Source organism: Mustela putorius, unplaced genomic scaffold (assembly GCF_011764305.1).
Source record: "Mustela putorius furo isolate JIRA1106 unplaced genomic scaffold, ASM1176430v1.1 tig00000095_pilon_pilon_pilon, whole genome shotgun sequence".
Classification (NCBI taxonomy): Eukaryota; Metazoa; Chordata; class Mammalia; order Carnivora; family Mustelidae; genus Mustela; species Mustela putorius.
This window is the reverse complement of record NW_025421280.1, coordinates 38,845,850-38,872,584: the sequence shown is the minus strand read 5'-3', so window position 1 is coordinate 38,872,584 and position 26,735 is coordinate 38,845,850. Positions and strand designations below refer to the sequence as shown.

At 63.6% G+C, this 26,735-nt stretch overlaps 2 protein-coding genes across 6 annotated transcripts in view; both read right to left on the bottom strand.

Moving 5' to 3' along the window:
- Nucleotides 1-610: 610 nt before the first annotated feature.
- On the bottom strand, nt 611-13,764 carry CACTIN (cactin, spliceosome C complex subunit). The gene is made up of 10 exons (XM_004771390.3): nt 13,547-13,764; nt 10,687-11,167; nt 8,184-8,279; nt 7,571-7,716; nt 6,536-6,698; nt 6,339-6,453; nt 3,013-3,205; nt 2,298-2,420; nt 1,898-2,181; nt 611-1,781 (listed from the first exon to the last, which is right to left on the bottom strand). The coding sequence occupies exons 1-10, from the start codon at nt 13,711-13,713 to the stop codon at nt 1,291-1,293; spliced, it is 2,259 nt and encodes a 752-aa protein (XP_004771447.2). The 5' UTR covers nt 13,714-13,764; the 3' UTR covers nt 611-1,290.
- A 1,543-nt stretch (nt 13,765-15,307) lies between these two features.
- The window catches only part of PIP5K1C (phosphatidylinositol-4-phosphate 5-kinase type 1 gamma), a 48,621-nt gene continuing 37,193 nt past the window's right edge, over nt 15,308-26,735 (bottom strand). For 2 of the 5 annotated variants that reach the window (XR_006608544.1, XR_006608550.1), the window contains exons 13-18: nt 26,142-26,280; nt 26,012-26,044; nt 24,568-24,672; nt 22,397-22,511; nt 18,361-21,072; nt 15,308-18,135 (exon numbers count right to left, since the gene is read on the bottom strand). Coding sequence is in view for 3 of the 5 variants with exons in the window: in XM_045086628.1 (XP_044942563.1) it covers nt 18,133-18,135; nt 18,361-18,444; nt 20,995-21,072; nt 22,397-22,511; nt 24,568-24,672; nt 26,012-26,044; nt 26,142-26,280 (557 nt within the window). In the remaining 2 variants the exon portion in view is untranslated. The remainder of the gene's footprint in view (nt 18,136-18,360; nt 21,073-22,396; nt 22,512-24,567; nt 24,673-26,011; nt 26,045-26,141; nt 26,281-26,735) is intronic. The other 3 variants (XM_045086628.1, XM_045086633.1, XM_045086642.1) reach the window with 3 other exon arrangements.

Here is a 26,735-nt window from a genome sequence, read left to right as displayed (position 1 = left end):
GCCGTCCTGCCCCGCACCGGGCTGCTGTGGGTGGGCGAGCTGCCGCGGAGGATCCTCGACCAGACCCACGTCCCCGCTGCTGCTGTGGGTGCGTGAGGTGAGGCAGGCCAAAGGAGAGGCCGGGCTGCGTCAGGTGCTCCTGGGATAGGACTAACACAGGACTGGCGGCGCCTGGTGGCCCAGGGACGGTCAGTCTGGGCCACAGACACCGGGCCGGACGGTTCCCTGTCAGGAGGGCGGCCTAGGCACTGTGGGGGGCCGAGCAGCGTCCCCGCCCCCCTTCCTGGCCCAGAGCTCCCGTCCACGTGACCACAGACCGCCATCCCCTGGCCTGGGACAGCAGCTCCTCAGCCCCCAGCATCTGCGCTCCAGCCGGCCGGGCACCCCCAGGGGGACGCGAGGCCTCGGGCAGGCAAAGCCCAGGACACCTGCGGACGGCAGGAGGCTTCCCGAGGGACGGCCACGGACAAGTTTTAAGCGCTGCGGTTAAACTTCTCGCCCCCGCTGTGTTGTGTCCTGTGCCCACAGAGGACGGGACAATGTGACCGCCTGTGGCGGCAGGGCCTGGGACTCCAGACCGTCTGCGCAAGCATTTCCAGAACTCTGGAAATATTCTAAAATAAAGTGTTTATTAAAAAAACATGCAACTTCATAAGTTGAAATTATTCAATGAAAATAAGACATTTCCCCCCACCTAAAAAAAGTCATTTTAGAGAAACAACCTAAAATGTTTCCAGACGGAAAAGGGCACGTGGGTGCGGCCCCCAGGGGACCCGGCGCCGGGGGTCACCCCCCTTCGGGGGGGGGGAACCGTCTCTGGAACCAGGTGTCAGAAGCCACGGTCCTGGGGCCGCATGTGGGTGTGGAGGGGCCGCACCTGTCAGCCCCGCAGCCGAGCTCGGCCACCCGCAGGACGCCAGGGCAGTCTCCGGCCGGCCGGGCGGCGGCCTCCAGGCACGCAGCTGTCCCGACACGGGGGAGCACCCAGGCCAGGTGGGGGTGCTGGTGCCTCACACGGAAAGCATCTCCGCGGGTCCTGGGCTGCTGGACGCGATGGCAGAGGGGTCGTGCATGCCCACCCAGGATGAGTGGGGGACACGGACCCGTGGCAGCACCAGGCCAGCCCGGGCAAGGGCCGGGGGCAGGGTCAGCCCTGGACACGGGTCCCTGCCCACTCAGCACTCTGGGGCAGGTTCTCTGGGACTCCCCTCCCCACCCCTCACTGCTGGGAGAGGGCAAGGTCCTGCCCGGGCCCGGTGCGGGCAGCAGCGGCCAGGAGAGGCCCCGCGGTCACCGGCGGTAGCGGTAGCGCTTGAAGTGGAACCAGAGCTGGAAGATGCCGTTGGCGAACTGGCAGCGGAAGCCGTGGCGGTGCGAGTACTCCCACTCGCGGCTAACGATCTTGAAGGCGATGTCCTCGTAGGGCGGCCCTGCGTGGAAGCGGAGCGTGGCGAAGTCCTTGTTGTCGGCGCACGCCTCCAGGAAGTACTCGGGCGTGGAGCGCTTGTCGATGAGGTCGGGGTAGAAGATGTTGAACTTGTAGCCCTGCACGATCTTGGGTGGCGGGTTGTCGAAGTCGTAGTGCGTCTGGTTGTACTTGTTCCACTCGAAGCCCGTGTGCACGCGGTTGAAGAAGCGCGGCTTGCGCGGCCGGTACTTGTCGGCCCACAGGTAGGCCTTGCCCGTCAGCGGCATCTCCACGCTGAACTGCGCCTCGTCCTGGCCCATGCCCTCCTTGGCCCGCCGGAAGAAGATGTCCTCGGCGCTCTCGCTGGCGTCGCCTGCGGGGCGGGGGGGGGTCCCCCGCAGTGAGTGGGGCTAGGAGTGGGGGGAGGGCCCTGTCCCTGCCCCACCCCTGCACCCCGGGGGGCAGACAGCGTGGGTCCCCCGGCCGCACCTGTGACCTGGAGCTGCTGGCGGGACAGCTGCAGCCGCTGCGCGTCCTCATCGGGCTCCAGCACGTGCGCGTCCAGCGGCAGCTCGTGCGCCGTGAGCAGCCGGGGGCTGTACTTGCCGGCGTCGTAGTCGTCCAGGCTCTGCTGGATCAGGTCCTCCTCCATGAGCACCGCCTCCCCGTCTGCCTCGCCCTCCGCCGGCGCCGCCCCTTCGGCCTCAGGATCCCCGGAGCCGCCCTCTGATGAGGGCCCGGGCGGGGTGGGCGCTGGGTCCTCGGGCTCCAGGCTGCGGAAGGGAGAGGCCTGGGCTGGGCCGGACGGCAGCCGGTTGGGGACCAGGCGGCCCGGGGCCCCGACGAGGTCCTTGGCTGAGGAGGGGCATGGGGACAGGAGGCCGCGTACCTGTGGCCGGGTGACGGGGGCTCCTGCTTGAGGATGGGGAAGAGGGGCTCGCTCTCCACGCCCTGCTCCTGCTTCAGCTTGTACAGCTTCTGTCGCAGCACGTCCTGGTGCCGCTCCCGGAGCCTGCAACACCGCCTGGCGGTCACCCCCCGCCCCAGCCCTCGTCCTGATCCCCTTTCAAGGCAAGGATCCTGGGAGCCAGGGAGAGCGACAAGCGGCCCCTGCCCAGGCTGTGTCCTCACGCTCCCGGCTGCGGAGCACAGAGGGTGCTGGGGGCTGCACAGGTCTATGGCCGCGGAGGGGGGGCGGCTGGGGGCCGCGCTTCAGCAACGAGAAAATGGGACTCAGGTCACAGACCCTGCCGGGAGCTGGGTCTGGGAAGCCCTCCAAGGCTGGCAAGGGAGGGGCCCCACAGCGGGGACGCGTGTGCCCTGGGAGCCACCAAGCCGGGGCTGAACAGGACCCGGGAGGCGGGCAGGGGGGAATGAACGCGGAGACGCCTTGTTCGCGGCAGACAAGCGCTGTGTTTACACAGAGCGGCCAAACTCCCAGAGAATTTGTACACAGAGGGTGTGGAGTGGGCAGGAGGCGGGTGGCCTCAGGGCCTGCGTGGTGTCTCCTGACCCTGGGGAGACAGGGGCAGATGCTGCTGGGGGCCGGGCCCCCCGAGCCCCACCCGGGGCCCCCGATCCCTGCAGGACCGGGCGGTGCTGACCTGGCCCGTGCCATGTGGGCGCGGAGCTGCTGCAGGAGGCTCTCCCAGTAGCCCATGTCCAGGTTGGGGCCCCCGGCCCGGATTTTGCCCTCGATGCCCTGGAAGATGACCCGCAGCTGGCCGTACGTCTTGCCCTTGAAGACCGACTGCACGTCGGAGCTGACGGAGGCGTTGACCCCCTCTCGCCGCTCCCCTGCGGGGGACGGGGCGCTCAGCTCGGGGCACGGGCCAGACCCTGCCCTTTGCCCACACTGTTCTTCCTCGGGTCCCGGGGGCCTGCCTCCTCCCGGCCACCCCCGCCTCTGGCTGGATCCTTCTAACACGTGATGCGTACTCTGGGCCACAGACCTTCCCCAGGGATGGTTCGGATTCCACGGATCAGGGGAGCCAGGCAGGTGTTTCCAGCCTCTCCCTGGTCCGACCCTCGGGCCAAGTCGGAGCGCCTCGGCCTGCCACCCATGGCCTGCCACCCCCACCCGCACTGCAACAGCAATGAGGAAGCACCTGACCGCCCGACCCCGGGTAACTCAGACCCTGCTCTGTCAGCCTCAGCTGGTGACCTTGGGGAAGTGGGTCACCATTTCTGGGCTTGGCTCTTCCCTCAGTAAGGGGAGTTGGTCATTCCTGGGCTCTGCAAAATCCTAACACTGCCCCAAGGCAACCGTGTCCCCCTGTCCTGCATCCGTCACGGGCTGGGAGCCCAGGGACATGTCCTGTGCCCTTGGATGGAGAGGTCCCTGAGAGGGGATGGGCGTAGCCTGACTCTACCTGCTCTGACACACCAGCTTCCTTACTGGTCAGCAGACACCAAGCCCTGCCACAGGGCCTTTGCACATGTATCGCTTCCCACCAGCAACATGATCCTCCTGGTCCATTTTGCCTCCCAGACTGCTCCCCTTGGCCTGGAAGCCTGATTTGTGGCTTCCCCAGGGCAGGGACCTCGTGGGGCTTCGGAACGCTGCCTCTCTGGCACCGAGCCGGGCCTGCAGCTGATGTGCAGCTGCTGACGAATGCAGGGGTGCACGAGCAACACAAGCCCGGTGTTCAACAACCAGTTTTGGCAGCCCTCCCACTGGACACAGGGTCGCAGCTCGTCAGACGAGGTCACAGAGGACCCAAGTCCCTCTAGCCAACCAGCACGGGAATCAGCACCTAGAGACCCAAACCCCCTGCCAGACAGCTGCGGGTCCCCAGGAGGTCCCGGACTCTGGCTGAGTCTGTGACAGGCACAGAAACATTACGGGACCAGAGGACTGAATTCAGCGACCACTCCCACCTGCCCGCAGGGCTGCATCCCGCATTCACACACATGGAACTCACGACCCACCCAGCCAGCAACCCCCAGCGCGGTCCCCACAGGAGCCCCTCTCTGCCACGCGGCTTGAAGAAAGCCAGGTCCCGGGTCCCGAACGCAGAAGGCCCGGCTGGCTCCTGACGGGGGCTGGAGTGGCTCCAGCGCACTGACTGGAGACTCTGGGACAGTGCTCAGGACAGAGGGCAGCACCATGGGAAGCACCCACAGCGAAAGGTAGTGGGGGGCCCGCCGCAGACGCCCCCTCTTATCACACAGTTGGAACGTCCCAATTACCGACAAGAAAAAGAAAAATAAGCCCAACTTGATTTGTAAAGATGACGCACAGTGTTTGGCGGGTCTCCAGAACAAAGGAGCAGAGACCTCTCGGAAATCACGCTGAAGGGAGACGCGGAAAAGCAAGCTCGTTTCTGAGAACAGCCAGAGCCCGCTGGGACCCCTGCTGTAGCAGGCGAGGAGGGGAAGCAGACGGCAGGGCCTCGGCCATCCCTAGGAGAAGAGAAGCGGCCACGCAAGGGGGCGACCAGCAAGGGAGCCCAGCGCAGCGGCAGCCGGCCAGAGACCCGGGGGCTCGGGGCAGGGGAGCTGTGCGCAGGGAGACACACCAGAGGCGGCCCTCGCTCTTCCCCAGCTGGGGGGGGAGTGGGGTCAGGTGTTCGGCGTCTGACGGAGAAGGCCCTTCCCCCCGAGTTCTAGCCGGGGCCCTGCTGCCCGCAGCCACAGGGGAGGTGAAACACGTCTCCTGATGCGCGTGACGTCCAAGAACTTCCTGCCAGAAACTCCGGGAGGATGCGCCCCACCGAGACGAGGGCACAGAGCACAAGGGAAGATGGGGGGTAGCACAGCTCCGGCACAACAGAGTGAAGGGGAGCCGCGGAGGCGGGGCGAGGGACACAGAGGACACAGGGACAAGGAGAAAGGGGCCCGAGAAGGCCTGGGGTCCGCGGCGGCCACGAGTGCGACCCCCCGGGCGCAGGGGCCCAACGACCACTTCCTTGCTGCGCCCCAGCAGGCGCTCCTGAAGGAGTCTTAGCCTCCCCAGGGGACAGAAGGGACAACCGCGCTCCCAGGAGGTCGCCGAGCTGCCTGGTGGGCTGGATCCGCACTCAGGGCCACACCTGCCGTGGTCAGCGACCTTGGGAGCAGAGTTCTAGACCCAGGCCACTGCCACCAAAGGAAATGCCTCCTCATACATCTCTGAGAGCAAACAATTCCCTTTCCTTTCTCCTGAAGTCACTACAGGACGTGTCTTGCCGAGAGGACAAGGACGCAGGAAAACAAATCACCACTTACAGAGATGATGAAAAACATTCCTCCCTTTCCTACGAAGAGGAAACCAGCCCCCCACCCCGTCTGAGCAAACAGGCCTGGGGGAGGGGAGAGCGCGTGTCCTCAGCCACCACCAGGCCTGAGAGACGGTGGAGCCTAGGACAGCCCATGAGGCCCCGGGAACTGGGCGCTGTTGAAGCGGTGGCCTCGAGGGGCAGGAATGCAGTCGGTGTAAGCCTCGGGAACAGTGGTTCTCACCCAAGGCGAGTCTGTCCCCGGGGGACGTATGGGGACACCTGCGACTGTCCCGACTGGGGGTGCTCATGACGCAGGACGGGTGGGGGCCCGTGTCTGCCTGAGAAAGTACGAGAAACCCAGCTCCTGGGCTCACTCCCTCAGAGCTCACTCCCAGACGGGCAGAGCTGAGCCCCAGTGTTGCTCAAACACAGCCAGTCTCCAGCAAAAACTTGACACCCAAACAAACAACCCCCGGGGGCGCCACTCCCAGGAAAGCAGGCGGTTAAAGGAAGCCGGTGGGGCCACGCTGGGCTCTGAGCCCCCACCCATTCACAGTCCGGAGCACCTGCTGCTGCCCCCTGGTGGCTCCTGGAGAGGCCTCCAGAGAGCAAGGGACACCCCACATGGGGAAACCAACCGGACCAAGGCAGCTCCCTGCAGACGCAGCCCCATGTGCCCAAGAGCCCGCCAGGCACTTTCTGGCTCCCCTGCCCCAGCCCTGGGTTACCGGGGCCCTTGCCCGAGGCCTCCAGCTTGCGGAGCTTGGCGATCTCGTCTTCCGTGACGGTGGTCATGTCCCGCCAGAAGTCGGCGTTCTTGCCCTGCTCCAGCTCCATGTACACCTGGGGAGGGACGTGCAGGGGGCTGAGCGCGGCCAAAGGCTGCTCCGGGAGCCCGGGCGCAAGCAGCGGGGCCGGCTGGTACCTGGATGTCCTCCAGCAGGTCCTCCATGTCCGCTACGGTGAGGCCGTTGAGGAAGGTGTACGGCTCATGCATCTCCACGGCCAGGTCATCATCCTCGGCGCTGATGTACTTGGCCAGCAGGTCGATGGGCTTAGCCCGCCCGTCCCGGATGCGGATCTTGGAGCTGCCAGGGAGCAGGGAAGTGGCGTCTGAGCCCAGGGTGCACGCTGGCCCCTCCTGAAGACCCTGCCCTGGAGGAGGGGCCTGTGTGGGAGCCGGGGGAGGGGCTAGGCCTGCAGCCGTGGTGGTCAAAGAAGTCTTCCTGGAAGAGGGGGTACCAGGCACAGGAGCGAGACAGGTGACAGACCCAAGCCCGGAGCCCGGCAAGCGCGGCACGTGAAGAGCAGCCGGTGGGAGCGGAGCAGGGCGGGGAAACACGGAGGGGCGGGCGGGACACCCCCTCCCAGTGGACGGGCTGCCGGGCTGCCGGGGCGGGCAATGAAAGCCTCAGTGCTACACCGTGGAGAGGCGCATCAGAGGCTGAGGCTGGTCCAACCCGAGGGCGCCTGGAACCAGGCAGGTCCGAGCCCTGGGGGCTGGTGCGGCCAGAAGTGGCAGGACAGAGAGGGCAGACCGGGTTCCCCGGGCACACATGCCAGGCTTGGGGCTCAGACGCCCGCTGTGTGGCCTCAGGCGCTCCTGAGTCTGTGTGTGATGGGGCCTGATGAGCAGACACTCCGGGGGCTGGGGGCGGAGAGAGAGAACCACACCAGCTCGGGGTCTAGCACCTGACGCTGGTGCAGCAGCACTACGCACGGCAGAGACCGCTCAGACGTCTCCTTCGCACGCGACTCGACAGGGGAGACGGGCTCGAGGGAGGGACTCTCTGAGGAGGTGATCGGGGGAGACCTGAAGGGAAAGGGGGACCAGCCAGAGTGGAAGGCTCCAGGCACGGGAAAGAGCATGTACAAAGGCCCTGGGGCACACGGGGCCCCTGTATTTGGGCCCATGAGGGCGGAGGGTGGTGGAGGCAGCAGCGTGTCTGCAGGCGCGTACCGCAGCTTGGCCTGCTGCAGGTGGAAGTTGTCCTCCTGCTCCTCCCACGTCTTGAAGTGCTCCGCTTCCTTCTCCCGCTGCAGCATCTCCAGCTCCTGCTCCCGCATGGCCTTCTCCCGCTCCCGCTCTAGCCGCAGCTGCTTCACCTGGGGGCGCCGGGGAAGGATGGGGGGGTAGAGTCAGGCCAGAACCGCCAGAAGGGGGTCTCGTGGGTCCTACCCTGTACTCTCTTGGGTGATGGGGAGATGACCCAGGCGTGGCCCCAGCCCACCAGCCCCGGGCTTGGATTGGTCAGGGAGGCCAGAAGCTTCACACAGACCCTAAGACAGAGGAAGAGTCCTTTTGTGGGAGACACAGCTGCCTGCAGCAGCCAGGGTCCCTCTGGTGCCCATGAAGGAAGTGTCTGAGAGTAGAGCCCAGGGGTCAGCAGAATGGAGAGGTGGAGGGAGACAGCTTGCTGGAGGCACTGCCCAAAGCCCTGGATCCAGCTGTGCCTGAAGCCAGTCAGTTCCCCTGGACTTTCTGTGTAAGCCAATTAGGTCTCCCCTGACCTTCAGGCCCTTGCGAGGGAAGGGCTCTGGACCCCGCGGAGACAGGCCAAGGGCAACTCCACCTTCTGCAGCTCCAGGCGGTTGTCCTCTTGGATTCTCTTGTTCCGCTCCTTCAGCTCCTTCTCCTCCAGGTGGCTGATCCCCTTCTTCTCCAGGGCCTGGAAGCGCCAAGCACACGCCCACTGAGTGCAGATGCCTCCCCCCTTCCCAGGTGCCCCTGCAAGATCCTGATGGAGACCCAGCAGGCTGGGCGGTGTCTCTGGAGACGAGATGAGAGAAGTAAGCCGCCCACGGCCGCGCCTCGCAGACCACCGCCGAACACGCTGCCCCCCTTAGTGCCCCCAGACTGGACACGAGAGAACGCAGCGCTCCGGAGCGGCCTCCAGCATGGGTGAGGCGCGCACTGCCGTGCAGAGGGGAAGCAGCCGCCCGCCCCAGGGGGCTTCCGGGGACTGCTCGCCCTGGTTCACACGGAAGCCCTGCTGGGCCAGCTTGGGGCGGGGGGGGGGTGGAAGCCCCCAGCAGCTCAGAAGTGCCCCACGTGTGGGCGGAGGCAGGACAGCAAAGGAAGGAGACGGACTCAAGGCGCACTTGCCCAGGGCAGCTCTGGGGCCACCGCGCATCACAGCAGATGGCTCCTCCCTGTGTGTGTCCTCGTCTGGTGGAGGGTGCTCGGGGCACGGGGCTGGAGACCCCTCAGGCCCTTGGACAGCCCCCACAGTCCCTGCCTGAGCGGGCGCTAAGCCTGCACACACAGATGAGTGCTCCCCCGCCCCATCCGGGCCCCCCGGGCTGTGTGAGGACACCCCGGGGCCCAGGAAAACGTGCCTCTGGTGGGACACAAGCCTGCCCGGCTCGGGGCCGCCTCTGGACGCCTGGGCCGCTCCTTGGTCTCCCCAGCCTCAGCCCAGGCCGCTGTGTTAACGGTAACCATACTTGTCACCTACAGCCACACAGAAAAGCAACTAGGGCACGGGCGAGGAGCCAGGCAGCCTTGGTTCGGGTCACGCTCTGCCACCCGTGAGCAGGGGACCACGTGCCAGCAACTCGGTGGCCTGACGCAGATGAGGCCGCGTGAGAGAGAGTCGAGGTGCGCAGAGCACGCGGCACGCCGGCCGGCACGGAGCGCGCATCACCGTTCCTGCTGGGGGCTGCCCACGCTGCCGGCCGGCGGCCCCGGGAAGAGGGGACAGACGTGCGATGCTGCCCAAACCATGGGCCTGTCTAGAGAGGCCTCGGGGCTGAGCGGGGGCAGAGCCCCCACATGCTTATCACCGGAGGGGCTGATGATGCTCTCCCTGGTGAATTCCCCAAAGCCAGCGTGGGCTCCAACAAAGACTTGGTGGGGAAATGCTCAAGCACGTGTGTACAAACCACCCCGAACCCACTCATTCGACACTCGCCGACGGCCGACCATGCGCCAGCTCTGGGGACAGAGACTGCCCCGTGGGGCTCAGTCTGGCAGGAATCGCACATTAGGAATCAGACTGTTTAGATGTTCGCTCCGCAGCAAGACCTTTCTGGGCCTGCCTAGTTCAAGCCACAGCCGCGGCAGCCCGACGCCTGTCCGCCTCACTCCTCCGCACGCTTGGCTCTTCTGCTCATTTACAGTCTTTCCCCTGGGAGGCTGCGGGCTCCACAGGGGCTCCGTCTCTCCAGCTCCCTGACGCAGGGCCGGCCCCCACGGCCCCCAGCACCAGCAAGTGCACAGGAAGGCGAGCCAATGAGGTGCGAGGAGGGGCCTGCGGGACCGCGGGAAGGCGGCATGGGCTCGGTGTGTTCCAGACAAAGGTCCGAGCGCACGTGGCGAAGGGAAAACATCACGGCGCCGACCGTGCCCGGCTGCTCTCGCCACCCCAGGCCACCCGCCTCCCCGCAGCCAACAGGGCACGTGTTATAGTTACACCGTGTCCTCTGGAAAGGGGAGTCGCCGTCCCAACCTCGGAACCCGGAAAGGGGATTTTACGTGGAAACGGGGTCTCTGCAGACGGAATGAGTTAAGACAAGGTCACAGGGGGTGAGGCTGGGCTCTAAACCAATGGCCAGTGACCTTACAAGAAAGAAAGGGGGACACACAGGCAAGATGGCCATGTGATGAGGACAACACAGGCTGGGGTGAAGCAGCCACAAGCCCAGAGTCGCCAGCAGCCACCAGCAGCTGACCTCCACAGCTGGGCAACAAAACCTGCAGCTTTCAGTCCTGGGCACAGGACCGCCGCTAGTGGTGAGTGACCCGGGAGCGAGGCGTCAGCATCGAGGTGGCCGAGCACCTGTCCACTGGGACGCTGTCTCGGGCGTGAGGTGCCGAGAACCTGCTCTCCAGCCACGGTGAGCCGAGCCCCGTGTTCTGGGCGCAGCACCTGCGATTTTGGCCGACAGGAACGTTTCCGCAGGAAAAGCCAGCGGCCGGGAGGGCACACGTGCACGTAGATGATTCATACACGAATGAAATCTTTAAACTCTTAGCAGCCAAGCAGCGCCTGGGAACGCGTGCTGTGAGCGCCAACTCCCATGTTCTAAAAAGGACATCACGACAGGCGCACGAGCGCACCGCGACGGGCTCACCTTGTTCCAGATGAAGGTGCCCAGGAGGTTGTTGTCGCCGAAGGGGTTGTCGGTGTTGGTGTAGCCCATGTACTCCTCACCCCAGCCCATCTTCTCCCGCTTCTTCCGCTCTTTGGCCTCCTTCTTGGCCAGCCGCCGGGCCCGCTTCTCCTCGGGGGTCTCGAAGGCCTTCATCAGCTCCTCCTGCTGCTTCCGTTCCTCCCGTAGCCGCAGCCGCTCCTGCAAGCTCTGCTGTTGGCTCAGGGCCGCCGCCGCCTCCCGAGGGCTCTGGGAGCGGGCTGGGGAGGCCGAGCTGGATGCCGAGGAGCTGGGGGACCAAGAGCGCGTCCGCCGCCGGCGGGCCCATCGGCCCCGCTGCTGCTCCTGCCGCCCGTCATCGGAGTCGGACTGAGAGGACCGCTCCTGTGAGCGCCAACGCGGCGGCAGTGGGCTCGGGCTCTGCCTCTTTCGCCGCTGCCACCTTTCTTCCTCCGAATCTGACCTGTGGAAGGAATCACAGGTCTGCTTACTGCCTGCCAGTCTTTCGTGTGACAGATGTTTCCACAGCATCTGCTGTGCCGGGGAAGGTTGTAGGTTCTGGGGACACGGCAGTCACGAGCAGTGATACTCACGGTCCCTGCCTTTGAGAGGCTCACATCAACAAATAAACACAGAGCGAGACACAACATAGTGCAAAGAAGAGTGACGTAGCATTAGGAGATGGAGATCTGAGGAGGCAACTCTGGAGGAAATGCGGAGGACGCTACAGGGAGAGAGTGCTGCATGAAGAGGGCATAGCTAGAGCAAAGGCCCTGGGGCAGGAATTTACGTGGCATGTTCAAGAAGCAGCAGGAGGCCCAGGTGGAAAGTGTGAATGAGGGGGCGTGAGGGTGGGAGTGAGGGCAGGGAGGTAGGCTGCGGCCTGGTGGTGCCGGAGCTATAATTGTAGAAACCAGAGGACCTGATCTGTTCAAGGTGACAAGAGGGAACTTATAGGACAAGGTCCCACAGGATGGGCAAGAGTGAAATGGAGTAAGACGCGCAGGACTGAAACGCCAGGCAAAACCACTGTGAGCTGGCAACGGAACGCACGAGCCAGAAGGACAAATTCTGTAACCGCTCAGGGCCCTTCGAATGTGTAGAGGAACAAGTCTCTGTATTTCGTTAAGTGTTCCAGCTGTTGAGCTCATGTCAAAAAACCTATACCATGGAAACCAATTATTCTGGAGTCTCTGTAAGCAGACTATACCTTTGACCCAACTTTCACTAACACTGCCAACTCAAATTACCCGTCCTGGGCGGCTGATCACAGTAACTCAAACATCAGGAAACAGCAGATACAAAAGATGCGTGGATGACCACAGACTGCTGCTGTACGTGAGCCCACGTGGAAAACAGTAGGCCAGGGGCTCACCGCAGAGCCAGCCAACTTGCCCTGTACAGAGCCAGACGGCCGAGGACATGAGCCTGCCGCTCCGCCGCTGCTGAGCAAAAGCGGCTCTGGACAGGTGGGAAAAGCTGGGCATGGCCAGACCCCAATAAGCTTTCACGTCCGCACACCAAAACTTGGGACGTATTCAAGAATCTCATAAAATTTTGACATGTCAGGAAATACCGTTCCTCTTCTGACTTTGCCCCTCACCGACTAAAAATGTAAAAACCAGGGGCGCCTGGGTGGCTCAGCTGGTTAAGCGTTTGCCTTCAACTTAGTCATGATCTCAGGGTCCTGGGATAGCGTCCCGCATTGGAGGGGGGGTGTCCCTGCTCAGCGGGGGGCCTGCTTCTCCCTTTGCCCTTCCCCCTTGCTCATGCATGCGTGTCTGCATGCTCTCATCCGTGAACGAAATCTTTAAAAAAAAAAAAACACATTAAAACCATTCTCGGCTCACAGGCTGCAGGCTGCCAAGCTGTGGTTTAAACCACGTCTGTGTTATTTCCGTTTTGCTTCTTATAACTTCTTGGAAGTCCTGGGTTGCGATGACCCCTTTCTCAAACACAGAGGGCAATCAACTACAGCCACTGTGGCCACGGTGTGAACAGGCTGACAGGGTGGGAGACGATGTGCCAGGAGAAGCCCCAGGGAGGTCATGAGTACACAGAGGAGCAAACTTGGACCACAGGGGGTCAGGGACTGGCCAGAGGGTCACCGCCCGTTAGGGGCTGAGTCCGCACAGGGACCTAGGTCTGGAAGGCAGTCCCTGGCACTGTCTGCTCCCTCCGTGCTGGAGCAGACTCAAGCCAAGCATGGACAGGTGTCCAAAACGACACGACCGTGGGCCGTGGCGAAGCTGAGACCCAGGTCCTAGGAGTCAACCCAGGCCCGCCACCTGTCACCGAAAGCGCCTTCCTCTGACTCCCACCTCCAATAGCAGGTGTTGTCGCCCCTACTTAGAAAGAAAATCTGCCCTTTCCCCGCTGCGCCTCCCACTGCCTCTCCGCTCTGAACGCCACCACCATCTGTTGCCTAGACAACCGCACCAGCCTCCTCCTGCCTGTTGTCACTCCTGCCAACCTCCTCGGTCCCTTCCCCACGCGAAAACCGGAAGAAGTTCCACAGGTAAGCCGGACTACATCACTCAGTATCCTCCCTTGGCTTCCTACTTCCCTCCGAAGAGCGGCCAAATCCTGGCCCGCGGTACACAGACTGCACGATCCGCTCTCTTCTCACCGCCCCGACCTCCTCTCCAACTTCCCCTCCGCCCCGCCTCGCTCACTACGCTCCTCTACTGCCCCTCAACCACCGGGTACCCTGCCTGGAGCGCCTCTCGCTCTCCTCGCTGCCTAACGGCGACTCTCGGCCGACGCCCCCTTCTCCAGGAAGCCTTCTCGGACTAATTCGAGGATCTCTGGCTCCCCAGCGCCGTTCACGCAGCCACCCTACCGGCGCTCCCGGCTCTGCCTCCTCCGCCTGCGCCGTACTTCGTCGTCCCGGCGCCGGCGGTTTCGCCGCCCATGGCTCCCGCTCCGACTTCGGCTCCGACTCCCGCTCCGTTGCCTGCGGCCCCTACGACCAGCCGACCGCGAGCGCGAGCGTGTATCCCGACCCATCAGCTGAGACCGTGGCGGCAGCGCTGACACAAATATCCGGGGCCCGCGCCGGGGGCCTTCCTCCCCTGCGGCGCGCGCCGGGCTGCCCCATCCGCGCCTGAGCCGGGAGAAGGAAACCCGTCTCGCTGCCCCATCCCGCAGGGGCTCCGACGCCCCGCAACCTCTCCACTGCCCTCAAACGTGGCCCGTGTGACGGATTCCGGCCTGGCTCTCGTCTCCAGAATTGGGGCCTCGGCCTCCAGGCAGTACTAGGGGCAGCCCCATGTCGGTCCTCGCGCCTAGGAGAGGGGGCCCTAAGGGCTGTGGGCGGAGCAAGAGAGAACCAGGAACAGCGAGTGGGGCGGAGCCTGGGGAGGCGTGACCCAGAAGAAGAGGGTTCCAGGGGAAGTGGAGCCGGCGTGGGCGGGGCCCACAAGGCGGGATCAGGAGGAGGCGGAGCCTTGGGGCGGGGCCAACGACAGGCGAGCCGTGCGGCCGAGGTCTCTGGGCCGGTGCAGGCAGGCGGTGAAACTTTGAGATCGTGGGTTCGAGTCCAGGCCGCTCAAAAAGGCGGCGCACGGAAGCCAGGTGGGAGACTGAATAGCCTTGAGGCTGCACAGCCTTTCACAGTCACCACCATGCTGCATCGCCCGCAAAGATGGGGAAACTGAGACCCAGAGATGGAAAGTCACTTTAATAAACAGTCCCCTCCTCCCACAGCCCCACTGAGGCAACATGGAACTGGGATCTGAACTGGGTGGTTCAGCTCTGTTCTGCGGGTGCTGGGGAGTCACGGGAGGGTTTTTAAGCAGGAAGGGGGTAGGGGGGGCTGGTGGTTATGTGGAGTCCCTGCTGGGCTGGTGGCCAGGAAGGACCACAGCGGGTAGAGCTGGAAGATCCCAGAGTCGCTGTTCAAAGCTCCCCCAGCCCACCCCAGAGGATGGTACTTCATGTTCCAGTTCAAGATCTTCAAGTGTTTGAGCACACAACTTCACGACCTCACCCTGAAAGTTAGGTGCGCCCGCTGCTTGGTGTGGAGGCCACTGTGGCACGGATGGATTTCCAAGGACCTTCTCTGCAGCCGTTCATAACAAGCCAGCTTGTCACGGGATGTGGATAAACCGACAGGTGGGGGTGGGCCCTGTGGTTTTCAAGACCCAGAGGTACGGATGAGAGCACGGGCAGGTGAGTGTGGGACAGTAAGCACATTCCAGATCTTCTCTGCATGGCCGGCCTGTAAAGGGGCTGTGCTGTTCCTCATCACAACAAAACCAGGTTTCCAGGGGCCAGCTTCGGGATGGGACCTCACTGTCAAAGCAGCGTTTCTCTAGTCGGAAATCCTGGAGAAGCGTTTTCCCCTTAAAAGGGGAGCAACTCTGGCAAAACCAATACAAAGTCTGGGCAGTGTTCTTTCGAGCCAGGCTGCACTGATGTCAGAGATTATTCAACGTTTTCTGAACTCAACTGGAACCTGGAGGTGGCCACAGCTATCAAGGCATTGGGTCCCACTGTTGTTATTTTAAATCTGACCAAGGTTTCTTTCTGTCCTCATTTAGTCCTTAAATTCCCAAACAGACCCCCAGAACGCACATAGGCAAAGCAAAGAGAAAGAAGGTTGATGCTTATTACCCGATTTTATTAGAGAGAACTCTTCAACGTAAAAAGGAGGAGGGGCGGTGGGGAGGGGGAAGGGGCCCGAGACTGCATATGTTACTGGGGCCAGCGGGGTGCACGGTTACAGAGGTGCCCACAGCTCTGGGTTTGAGAGACGGCATTCTGTGCCCGATGAGGCCGCACTCCAGATTGTCACACACCAGACCACGGAGGCTGAGCACACGGAACCCCCGGAGAGAATTAAGACACACAAGGTTTGCAGTTTTGTTGTTTGGAAATCAGTTCGACCATAAAAACAACATGGAGGGGCGGGGGGGGGGGGCAGGCGATGCAACTGAGCCACCAGAGAAAAGGCGGTGGAGGGTGCTGGCCCAGGGTGCGGACTGAGGGGCTGCAGCGACAGTACCATGGCAAGGGACCCCACTGGAAGGGGACTATTGCACTGAGCCGAGTGGTGGAGGGAGGGGCGAGGGCAGGTGGACAATGGAGGCTGGTGGGGGCTCCCGGGAAGCTGCAGCTTGTCAGTCTCGGAACTTTTCACAGCTCAGCAATCCCAGGCTCTCCGAGATGCCATCTGAGACGCACCAGGAGGGAGACAGGGTGTCGCCATGAAGGAATTTAGATTTCTATGCTGGGGGTGGGCGACAGCTGAGTGGGTCCAGAGCCTTCCTGAGGGGGCGGGGACGGGGGGGGGAGCCTGGGAAAGGCCATGGGTTTGCTACACATTATAAATAAAGTCTTGCCTTCTGACCCCTGGCCCCCCCCAAATAATAAACCAACAACTCCCATCGGCACAGTCTGCAGACCATGTTGGCATCCGTGTGACAGTTCTCTGAAAAGGGACCAAGAATGCCACCCACACAAAACGGGTCCCCCAAGGGGTCTCAGCAACTAGCACAAAAATAGAAACGTCATGATATCCGGGAGGCTTGCAGACTTCTCTGGCAAGTCAGCATCCCAGCGATGCCTGTTCCGTGATTCGCTCCAGAGAGCCCAAGGGAGCCAGCAGAGCTCCCCTCCTTGCTCCTCAGGCTCCGAGTGGCTGCAGGTGCGCCGGGCATGGGCTCACTGTACCAGGAACGTGTGCACGGCTCTGGTCATCCCCGACAGAACTTGCAACGTGCCTGACTATCTGGCCTTGGGGGCCTGAGCAGGGGGACTCCAGTGCCAGCTTGTAGGTGACACAGTTGTCCCTGTCAGTCATCAAGGCCTAAGACGCACCTCTGGACCTCCGCCTGCTCAGCAGCCACCTCCTCGGCGGGAAGGGGTGGGACAGACTGGCGACTCAGGGCACGCAGACAGACAGCGTCTGAAATCGGGTGAGGACGCTTCCTGCCATCTGGTCGAAGCCCCCTTTGACAAGATGGAGGAGATGTCATTTTGCTTCTGATTTGGGACATCCACAGCCTTGTTCTGATGGCTCCTCTCAGGGCTGCCTTCCCCGGGCCCCACGCTGGCGCGTCCCTGGCCAGCCTGGACAGACAGCAGCCAGCCCCACAGGCTCCCTCCAGGTGCACAAAATGAGCTGTGCGGGGAGCCAGGGGGAGGTGAGAGCAGGCGAGGGACCCAGAAGAGGGACTCGGAAAATCAAACTCCTGATCTGTGGGTTCTCCACCAGGAAGGCAGGGGCTGGAAGAAATTCTTCCGGCTGTAGCTTCTGCTCTGAGCCAGCTCCCCTTCCTCCCATGCAAGCAGGCCAGTGCGAGTGGGGAGGGGGGCAGAGCGGGCAGAGGGAACCATCCACGCGGGGGAGGGCATTTCTGTGGGGGCAGGACAGACCCCCCCCACCCCCCCCCAGACTGTCAGTTCCCATAGTCCCCTCTGGACTGAGTAAGGTCTCTGAGCCCAGGCGAGGTTGCTTCCTGTCGAAGATGACAAACCAAAAACATTTTTCTTTTCCACAAAGAATTTTGTCACCTATCCTGTAACTTGCTTACATATCACCACCTTAAACAAACAAAACAAAACAGAGAAAGCCCATCCCAGTCCTGAAGGGGCTCGCTTACTGGACATCTGAGCAGCCTGACTACTGGAGCCCCCCTGCTCTCCGGAAGCACCCCCGGCCTGAGGGCCCAGCGCTCCTCCCTTTGCCTGGGCCCTCTCTTTGAGACACCAAGCGGGGGCGTGGGGAGGGCAGAGAGGCCCACAGTCCTGAGCTCCATCGAGAGGGGTGGCCTCCTGGCCTTTCCTGCCTCTCAAGTCCCCTGGCAGGTGAGGTGGTGGGAAGCAGATGCAGAGAGATCACCGGCACCGGCAGGGTGGAGGGCCACCCCCAGACCACTGGCTGGCCACGTCCAAGGACATGCGTCCAGTGCCTGGCCCGGAACACCTGAGCCCGGAGTGCCCGCGGGCCAGGGGCCCTTCCCTCCTGGGCGGCAGCCCATCCAAGAGGAGAGAGGCAACCTCGGAGTGTGGATTTCAGCCGGGGTGAGCAGGCCACGGGGCACAGGTCCCCAGAGCCAGCAGGCCCTGTCCCCTCAGGGAGACACACGCAAACACAGCAACAAGCCCGACCTGCGGCGGAGTGGACTCGCTTCGTTCTTCCCGACACGTCCTTTTTTTTGTTTTCCTTTTTAAAATCTTTTTGTAAAAAAGCACACCTGTGCTGCGGTCTTTGTGCAAAGAGTAAGGACCCAAAATAAATACGTGATCGGACACTCAGGGAGGTTCACAGTCTCACAGGCATAGGTAGTCGACGGGAGCGGCGGCCGGCGGTGAAGCCAGGTCCTGCGGGCGGGCAGCGCCTCCGGGAAGCAGCCAGGGCGGCGGCGGCGGCGGCGGCGGCGGCGGCGGGCGCTCGGCTCCGGGTCGGTGACTGCATAGACATTACTGCGGAAGGTAAAGTGGGCGGGGGGGGGCGCGGGTGAGCACGCGGGGGGCGGCCTGGCAGCACCCCAACGTGCGCGGCCTCCCGGGAGGGCCCCGGCCCCGCCGCCGCCCCGCCCCCGCCCGCGCGCCCCCGGCCTCCGTCTCCCCGGCGGTCCCGGGGCAGGTGCGGCCGAGCGGGCGGCCCGAGCCCCCGGCCAGGGCGCGGCGAGCCGCGGGCGCACTTACGGTGTCGCTCTCGCCGTCGGAGGCTGGGCGGGCGGGCGCGCTATAGTGAAGCGGGGAGTACACCCAGCTCCTCTCATCGGTGGGCTGGGCGGGCGGGCGCGCGGGCAGGAAGCGCGCAGAAGAGCAGGGGTGCGAGGAGGCGCGAGACAGGCGAGAGGGAGGAAGGAAGAAACAGAAATAAAGGAGGCGGACCCCCACGCGGACGGCGAGGAGGCGGCTCGGCCCCCGCGCGGCCCTCCCCGGACGGGCCCGCCCCCAACTCGGACCGCTCTGGGGCCGGCGGGGCGGAGCGGCGGCAGCGCGCGGGGTGGGCGGCAGGAAGCGGTGCGCGGAGCGCAGGCGGGGCCCGGTGCAGCGGGGCGGGCGGGGGCGGGGTCGCTTGCTGTCCCCTCCCCTCCTGCTCGGCCCTCGGCACCGCAGCCTCAGATCCCGCCGGCTGCGTGGCCACGGTGGCCACCGGGGACGCGGGCTGGAGCAGGGCACGTAGGACCCTCCCCTGGGGGGCCTGGGTGATGAGGGCAGTCGGGGGCGCATCTAGTGCCCAAACGCACAGATCCGCCGGGGTACACTGAGGCCCCGGCCACCCAGACAGCAAGTAACAGAGGCCCGGCCAGAGGGTGGGCTGCTCCTCCTCCAGCTGCATCAGGGAAATGGGCCCCATTCTGGGTCAGACTCGCGGGCGGGGAGCGCACGTTCCTCCAGCACCTGTCCCTCCTGGGGTTCTCACCGCAAGAACCCCCACAGCCCCCTTCTCATTCTTCCTCTTTCCCCAGGATCCCCATCACCACCCCCCCCCCCCCCACACACACACCGGTCTTCATCGCCTGTGCACCTACCCTCCTCGCCCGGCCTCTGTTTGGAGAACGCAGCATGAGTAGGCATTCACCCTGACTAGAGCCACGGAGGCCACACCTAATGAGACCCCAGATCTGCCCCTCCTCCGTGGGATGGCGATGCCCAGCCTCGCCTTTCCACGCACGGGTGGCTTCATCCAAGCCTCATGAAGGACTAGCACCAGTAGGCGGACTCGGTGCTCTCCCCGTGAACGCAGGACCCCTGCCCTGGCTGCCCCCTGGGGCCCCCACCGGCTCTCCTCACCTCTGTGCCCGCTCCTCCCTGCCCCTCCTACAGCTCTCACTGCAGAACCCACCCTCCCGGGCCAGGCTGCCGGCACCCGCACAAGGCCCCTGACCCACTGAGCGTCGTGGGCAGCTCACTCTCGCCTCAGCACCTGGCCCAGGGCCACACACATCCTGAAGGCCGTCCATCCACGGACCGACCGGTACCAGGGCACAGGGGCCCTGCTCACAGCACAGGGGTCACAGCACACAAAAACCAGAGCCTGCCTGGAAGTCCAGGGATGGGGCCTGCCTGGGGCCGCCCACACCCCGTGTCCTGCAGCGGGCAGCCACAGCACGTGTGTAGAGCCTGGTAGCTGCCCTTCTGGGGCCAGAACTAGGACAAGAGAGTCTCCACCTGAATTCTGCAAGAGCCAGCCCGACAGACGGAGGGATCGTGGGCAGCAGGACCCAGAATCCCGTGCTGACCCACAGACACATGTCCCCAGTACTGCAGGCCCTCAGGCCGCTTGCACTCACCCAGCCTGCACACTTGCTGCTCCCCTGCTCCTGTATGCCCTCTGTCCGCCCTTCCTTCTCCCACCTCCCCACACAGGGGGCGGGAGCAACCCCTCTCTGGCCGCCTTTATAAGCCGCTCCCCTAGGGAGGGGCCCTCAGGACCTGCTGTGTGTCCCCAGCTCTTGGATCATCTTCGGGGAGTGGCGTCCCTGTCTCAGTGGGACACAGCACGGTGGGAACGTCTGGGGAAGTGGCTTCCACTTCTTGGGTTTGCTTGGCAAAGCTGGACACCCAGTGACCCTCAGAGGCATCTGGGGTTGGGGTGTGAGCCTCCAAGGTCCCTCACCTTCAGAAGAGAAACTCCTGCTCCAGGCCTGTTCTGTTCAACCTGTTCTGCCTGCTTGAGTGCTGTGTGGCTCTGGGCAGCTTACCTGGCCTCTCTGGGCCCCTCATTTATTGCTCATGAGGACAATAACGGGTTCTGATAACACCACTGCTACATGATCTCCACACAGAGTCCCAAACACAACGGGCAGATGGGTGTCTGCGGGACACAGGGGCGGCTTGGGAATTCGGACCCATGTTTTCTCCAAACCGTGCCCTCTTGTGGGCTTCCTGGGAAGCTGAGATCGTGGTTTCCCCACTGTGAAGTGGGTATGGAAATACATCTCCTCTCTCCTGCAGTTAAGAGCTAGGCTTTGCTGACCCAAGGGCAGAAGCCCCTTGGGGAGCCATCGGCAGTCAGGTCTGAACACAGGACAAGTGTCTACCAACTTGTCCCTGACTCAGGCTGGGGCTGCGGTCAGATGCAGACCCCACCACCACGGCCAGGTCCCCTTAGCCCCGGCTGTCAGCCTGCAGGCCTAGCAATGCCCACCTCAGGGGACCTAAGTGATGAATGACATCACTGGGGGACACGTGACCAGCCTCATCGTGATGATTCTTTCCCCAAGTCCCTTCTCAGAGGACGAGGGACAGCCAGAACCTGCAGCTCCCTGCTGCCCCGGGTGGTGGAACGGGGGCTGGGCTCCCTGGACGCCTGCTGTGGTCACTTACAGTCCCTGAGGAGCTCAGCGTCACGGCCCGCAGTCGGCGATGCCGGGGAGAGTAAATCCAGTACCTCCCATCGGTGAACTGGGCGGGCCGGGCGGGCGGGGGAAGAAGCAAACAGAGGACAGGATGAGGCAACAGGAATCCAGCGGGTGGTTGGGTGGGGAGGGCGCTGGGCAGGGGCAGGTAAGCAGATGGCCAAGCGGGAGGGGAGTTTGGGGGTGGCGGGATCCCACCGCAGCCCGTGAGCTTCTCTGCTGCCCGCAGGGCCTGGCCGCCCACTCCGGAGTCAGGACCCAGACGCACACGTAGGACATGGCCCCCTGGGGCCTCTCACACAGTGATCCACAGGATGGGACACAAACCAAGCCCCCAGGGACGGGGAGCTGACGGCGGGTGTGGGGACACATGGTGTGTGCACCTGTGACTTTCAGGCCAGACAGAGGCCCCAAGACAGAGAGCAGGGTGCTGGTTCCTGTAAGGCGGCAGTGGCCTTATAGCCTTATTGGGCCTCCCGCAACCCGGCCACGGGGGCAGAGACAAGACTGAAGGCCGGGAGGAGGACAGGCAGTCCCCTTCATCGGATAAGGCCGTGTGACCCCGGAGCAGGGCCATCCGAGGAAGGCAGCCGCAGGACCCACTGTCCGGCGGTGGTGGTGGGGTCACCGGATGGGACCCTGCAGGCTCCGTGGCCCCCCATGCACCCCCCCGCACCAAGCTCCCGGCCCAGCTACCCTGGCTGCCTGCGGGAGATGCAAGGTGGGGGATGTGACCCCCTGCCCTGGAAGAGAGGTCCCGGGTCCCTGGGGGCAGGGCCCCTTCCAGCTGTGACAGACCCCCACCCATTCCCAGAGCAGCCATGAGTCCTCGCCCAGTGAGGACGGCAGAGCGAAGCGCACAGTCCCCTTGCCTCCTAGAGAACAGACCCCACCCAGCTGCCCCCGCCCCCGGGTGGAAGAAGAGCCACATAGTCTGCGGCCCTTGGTGGCTGACCCCGGGTCTTCCCAGGACTGAGGGGGTCCCGGGGGAGCTCAGAGCTTGAGGACTCCCAATGCCTCCTAAGGGGACGTGGTGGCACGACTAGAGCCAGGACCTTGACTGGTGGCCTGGCGGTGGTCATGAGTCCTGGGGAGGAGGGGCGGGGCAGTTCCCTGGCCTCGGAGTGGCCTGGCCCGGATGGCAAGGGGCAGGGCACTCCCACACCGTGTACGCGTGTGTGAATGCGTGCAGGGGCACACTGGGTGTGCAAGAGTGTGTGGATGTGAATTGACCAGTGAGAGCACTGTGTCCACAAGAGTACCTTGTGAGTGTGCATGTGTGTATGTATGCGTGTGTGTGTGCGTGTGTGTGTGCACGAGTGGGTGTCCGGCTGAGGGCCGGGCGACGGAAGGCGCCGTGGGGAACTTACAAAGTAGATGTCTGTGGCGGGTGCGTCCTCCTCGTCCGAGGCCTGGCTGGCGGGCTCCGAGGCCTGGCTGGTGGTTTCTGCTTCCGCAGCGGCAGCGGCTGGGGAAGCCTCCACCCTGGGGACACGCGCGGACACAGGAGTCCTGGGGTGGGGCTCTGAAGAGCATCCGGGGCCCCAGCCCCTCTCCTCTCTCATCAGGAGGTCATCACAGAGAAGCCAAATAAAATAAACCTCCCCCCGACCAAATACCTCCCCGGCAAAGGGGAGGGAGTTTCTGCCCCCCGGCTCAGGTGCGAGCCTGTCCCCACTCCTGCTTGAGGGCACGCCCCGCTGGGTGGGTGCCGGCCTCACCACTCACCCCCGGGTGACCTGGAAGGTCCTTTCCCATTGCTCAGCCTCAGTATCCTCACCTGCGAAGCGGGGACCCCTGGCCCCCGCGCCCAGAACCTCTATAACCTTCACTGAGCACTTACTACATGCCAGGCCCTTTCAAGAGCTCGGCATGAATTTCCCCCGCGACCGTCCCCTGGGCCGGGGGCTGCCTCTGTCCTGAGCTGCAGACGGGGAAACAGGTTCTAGATGGAAGGTGAGGCGAGGCCGAGGCCTCAGCAGGTGGCTGGGTTCTGGGGTGCAGTTTCCATCTCACGAGCAAAATGCCCAGCTCCGGGGATTGGGGGGGGGCACCTAGAACCACAGAAAGGTGGCTCTCTAGCCGCAGGGAAGGGGGCTGGTTTGGGGAACCCCCCCCAAATAAGTCACACCGCAAAAATCCCGGTAACAGGGAAAACACGGCAGGTGGCAGAGCCCACTGTGTGCGCAGGGACACCCGCCTATCTGTGATGTTACCCTTGCCGGCAAGGTGCGGGCTGGGCACGTGGTGACCACTAAGGAAGGTGTCTTGAGATCGAAGAGAAATTTTAAAGACCCGTAAAGCAGAAATCCCAAGGGAAGCAAGAGAAACTTGGTCATAGCGCAAACACTGAGCCACCCGGCCGAACGGGACCCACAGACAAGGGTGAGATGCAGCAGGGCGCCGCCGGTCAGTACAGCAGACCCAGCCAGCTCCCCTCCAGCCCCCCGCAGGGAGCACACGGTTCCCCCACATGCCTGATGACCTTAAAACAGGAATTCTGGGGTGCCCGGGGGGCTCCGTTAAGTGTCTGCTTTGGCTCAGGTGGATCCAACCCCACTTGGGGCTCCCTGCTCAGCGGGGAGTCTGCCTCTCCCTCTCCCTCTGCCACTCCCCCTGCTTGTTCTCTCTCTCTCTTTCAAATAAATAAAATCTTAAAAAAATGAATTTATGTTTGACTGCGAAGGCTTTGATCTGGTTTTCATATATACATCCATTTTGAGCGGCCGCTTTCTTCAACTTAAAACTAAACACAGACAGACACTCCTAGCCAGGAGCCGGGCTCTGAACTGCTGGAAGCTCAGACGTGGGTAGACAAATCCTTGAGCAGGGTCTCTGCCCGCGCCCAGGGCCGTGGCCTCCATGGGGCTCTGTGGGGGCCTGGGCGCTGGGGGGGGGGGCGCGACCCTGGCCCCTCCCCAGGAGCCCCCAGTGCGACGAGCGCAGTGGCCCCAGCCACCCACAGGATAAAAGCGCCGCCTCCCACGGACGCCGATCGCGGCAGGATGAGCACCCGGGACCCCGGGGCCCACGGCGGCTCCTCACGGGACAAGAAAGGAGCACGAACCGCGGCGACCGTGCGCGGGGACCAGCCAGGAGCCGGAAGGCAGGCACTGAGAAGAGCGGCAGCGAACGAGGACACAGAACAAGACACAGTCGGCAAAGCGGGCTGCGTCCAGAGGTGGTCCCCGACGACCCAGAGGCCGCCTCCCGCAAGCCCGGGGTCAGGACCGAGTGGGTGGTGCGTGAGAGCCCCTGGACGCACGCATGGCTCGCAGCTCTGCCGCAGATCTGAGGCCCCGGATGAGGCAGCCGTCCCAGCCACCCCCCCCCCCGGGCCCCTGCAGAGACGGCCGGGTTCCCACGCCCTGCATCCCCCGCTTTCCAGGGGGAGGCCCCCTTCCCACTCTCCCCCTACCCCCGCCCAAAACGTGGACTACATTCCCCAGCCTGCCTTGCTGCCGGGTGGCCACGTGACTGCACCCAGCCAATGGAACCAGAGCAGACGCCCGTTGGCCAGGTCCCGCAATGGGACACTCACCCCGCGTCCTCCTCCTTGGGGACCACGATCTCAACGCTGCACGCTGGCTCCACCTGCACCGTGATCTGCTGCAGGTCCTCCTCCACGTGGGTCTCCTCCTGGGGCCTGGAGGCAGTGGGAGGCCACACTTCACTCTCTCTCCTAACTCTGTCCCCCAGGGCCGCTAGCCAAGCTCCAGGCCAGTGCCGGTCTCCAGCCCTAGTGGGAGCCTCCATGGGGTGCTCTCTGGGTGCATCTGACCCGTGCCCTGAGCTGGCCCAGCTCACCCCTGGTCCCTCAGGCTGTCCTGCCCACCTGGGGCCTGCACAGGGGCAGGGACTGCTTGTCCACCTGGGGCCATCCTATGACTCTGGTACCAGCAGGTACGGGGGAGTGACTGCTGGCCGGGATCCTGCCCACTCTCCTGGGGGTAGCTGGGCACGGGCCTGGGGCCTGGCCTGGAGTGGGCTGGTTCCAGGGCTTTCAAATGTTCGGGCCCCTGGCGTAGGTGGGTCAGAACATTCTAGCAGTCTGGCAGACTGTCTCCCAGTGACAGCCCTCAGCAGCAGAAAGGTCGCTGGGGCGGGAGCAGGCAGCAAGACAGAGGGAAGTGCATTCTGCCAAATGTACTATATGCATCACTTTTTGTTTCCCAAATGGCAGGAATAACGGCCCCAACGCTAAGGGAAGCGACGCCTGTTGGTCGGGTCAGCAACAACGGAAATGCGCCCGAGGGCGGTCCGTGGGGACGGGGCCCCAGGAGCTCCCTGCTCACGGGTGACCTCCATCTGCTCTGTGCCCAAAGCAAGGGGCACCGAGCTAGGCTGGTGGCAAGACGAAAGGTAGAAAGAGGCCCGTAGGTTGGTTTTCTCATATATAGTCATAAAGTATTTCTAGAAAGACAAAAAACCCGTCCAGGGGTTGCTCCCAGGGACAGGAATGGGCATGGGGCAAGGGAAGGTGTTTTGCTATATTCTCTGTGTACCAGTTAGAATAAAAATATTTAATAAAAAAGGATCAGGGGCGCCTGGGTGGCTCAGTGGGTTAAAGCCTCTGCCTTCAGCTCAGGTCATGATCTCAGGGTCCTGGGATCGAGCCCCACATCAGGCTCTCTGCTCAGCGGGGAGCCTGCTTCCTCCTCTTTCTCTGCCTACTTGTAATCTCTCTCTCTGTCAAATAAATTTAAAAAATCTTTAAAAATAAAAAAAAAAAAGAATTTAGTTAAAAAAATAAAAATTAAAAAGGATCAACAAGCAGGTGGACGGGTCTTCTGCCTGCCCCATACCCCACCCATCGGGGGTGTGGACTTTGGAGAAGACTCCAGTGACTCAGGATTCTGTGCAGTTCAAGAGCCTAACTTAAATCCGTGCCCGGGAAAGTGGTCAGAGAGGCTGGGCTCTGGGTGGGCAAGTCCTGGGGCTGTGGTGGGGCGGTGGGGCGGGGAAGCTGGGGGGTCTCAGCTCACCGGCCATCCTGTCCCGAAGACTGCGTGCGCCGCCTGCAGAGAGAGAGACCAGAGCAGGTGCATCAGGGGGCTTGGCCTCCCACCCGGTCCCTCCCCCTGCTGCAGGGACGCTGACCCTCCACACCCTCACCGGTACCGCGGCTGCTCTGATGTCTCCGAGGGAGACCGCTCCGGGATGGAGAGCGACGTGGAGGACAGGGTTGTAGCGATGGAGGCGGTGGTGGCCTCCTCGAAAGATGGCGGCGTGCAGGGCAGGAGGTCGGGCCGGCCTGCGGGGGGAGCGGGGGCTGTGGGCGCCGGGGCAGCCCTGCCACACCTCTCTCTGCCTCCACCTGCAGCCTGCCTCGCCTGTAGCCACCCAGGCCCCCGCCCCACCTGCCACCCAACACTCTGTTCTGCTCCACCGCTTTAAGAGGGCAAATACCTTCGAAGTTACGCTTGGCACAGAGGCTTCCCGTAACCCGCTGCTCTCAAACCACAGTCCAAACCCTGCTCAAGCCCGCAGGTCCTGCGTGAACAGCCGCTTCCGCTTTCCTCACCCTCCCTGACTTTGCTCCAACCGCAGGCCGCCTGCTGTCCCTCCAACACATCAGGTCCCTTGCTGTCCCTCCAACACACCGCGTCCCTTGCTGCCCCAGCGCCTCTGCATGCGCGGTCTCTCCCTTCCCTCATGCTATTCCCCCCAGCCCCTCGCTGCCAGGAATCTTGGACTCTTTAACTCGGG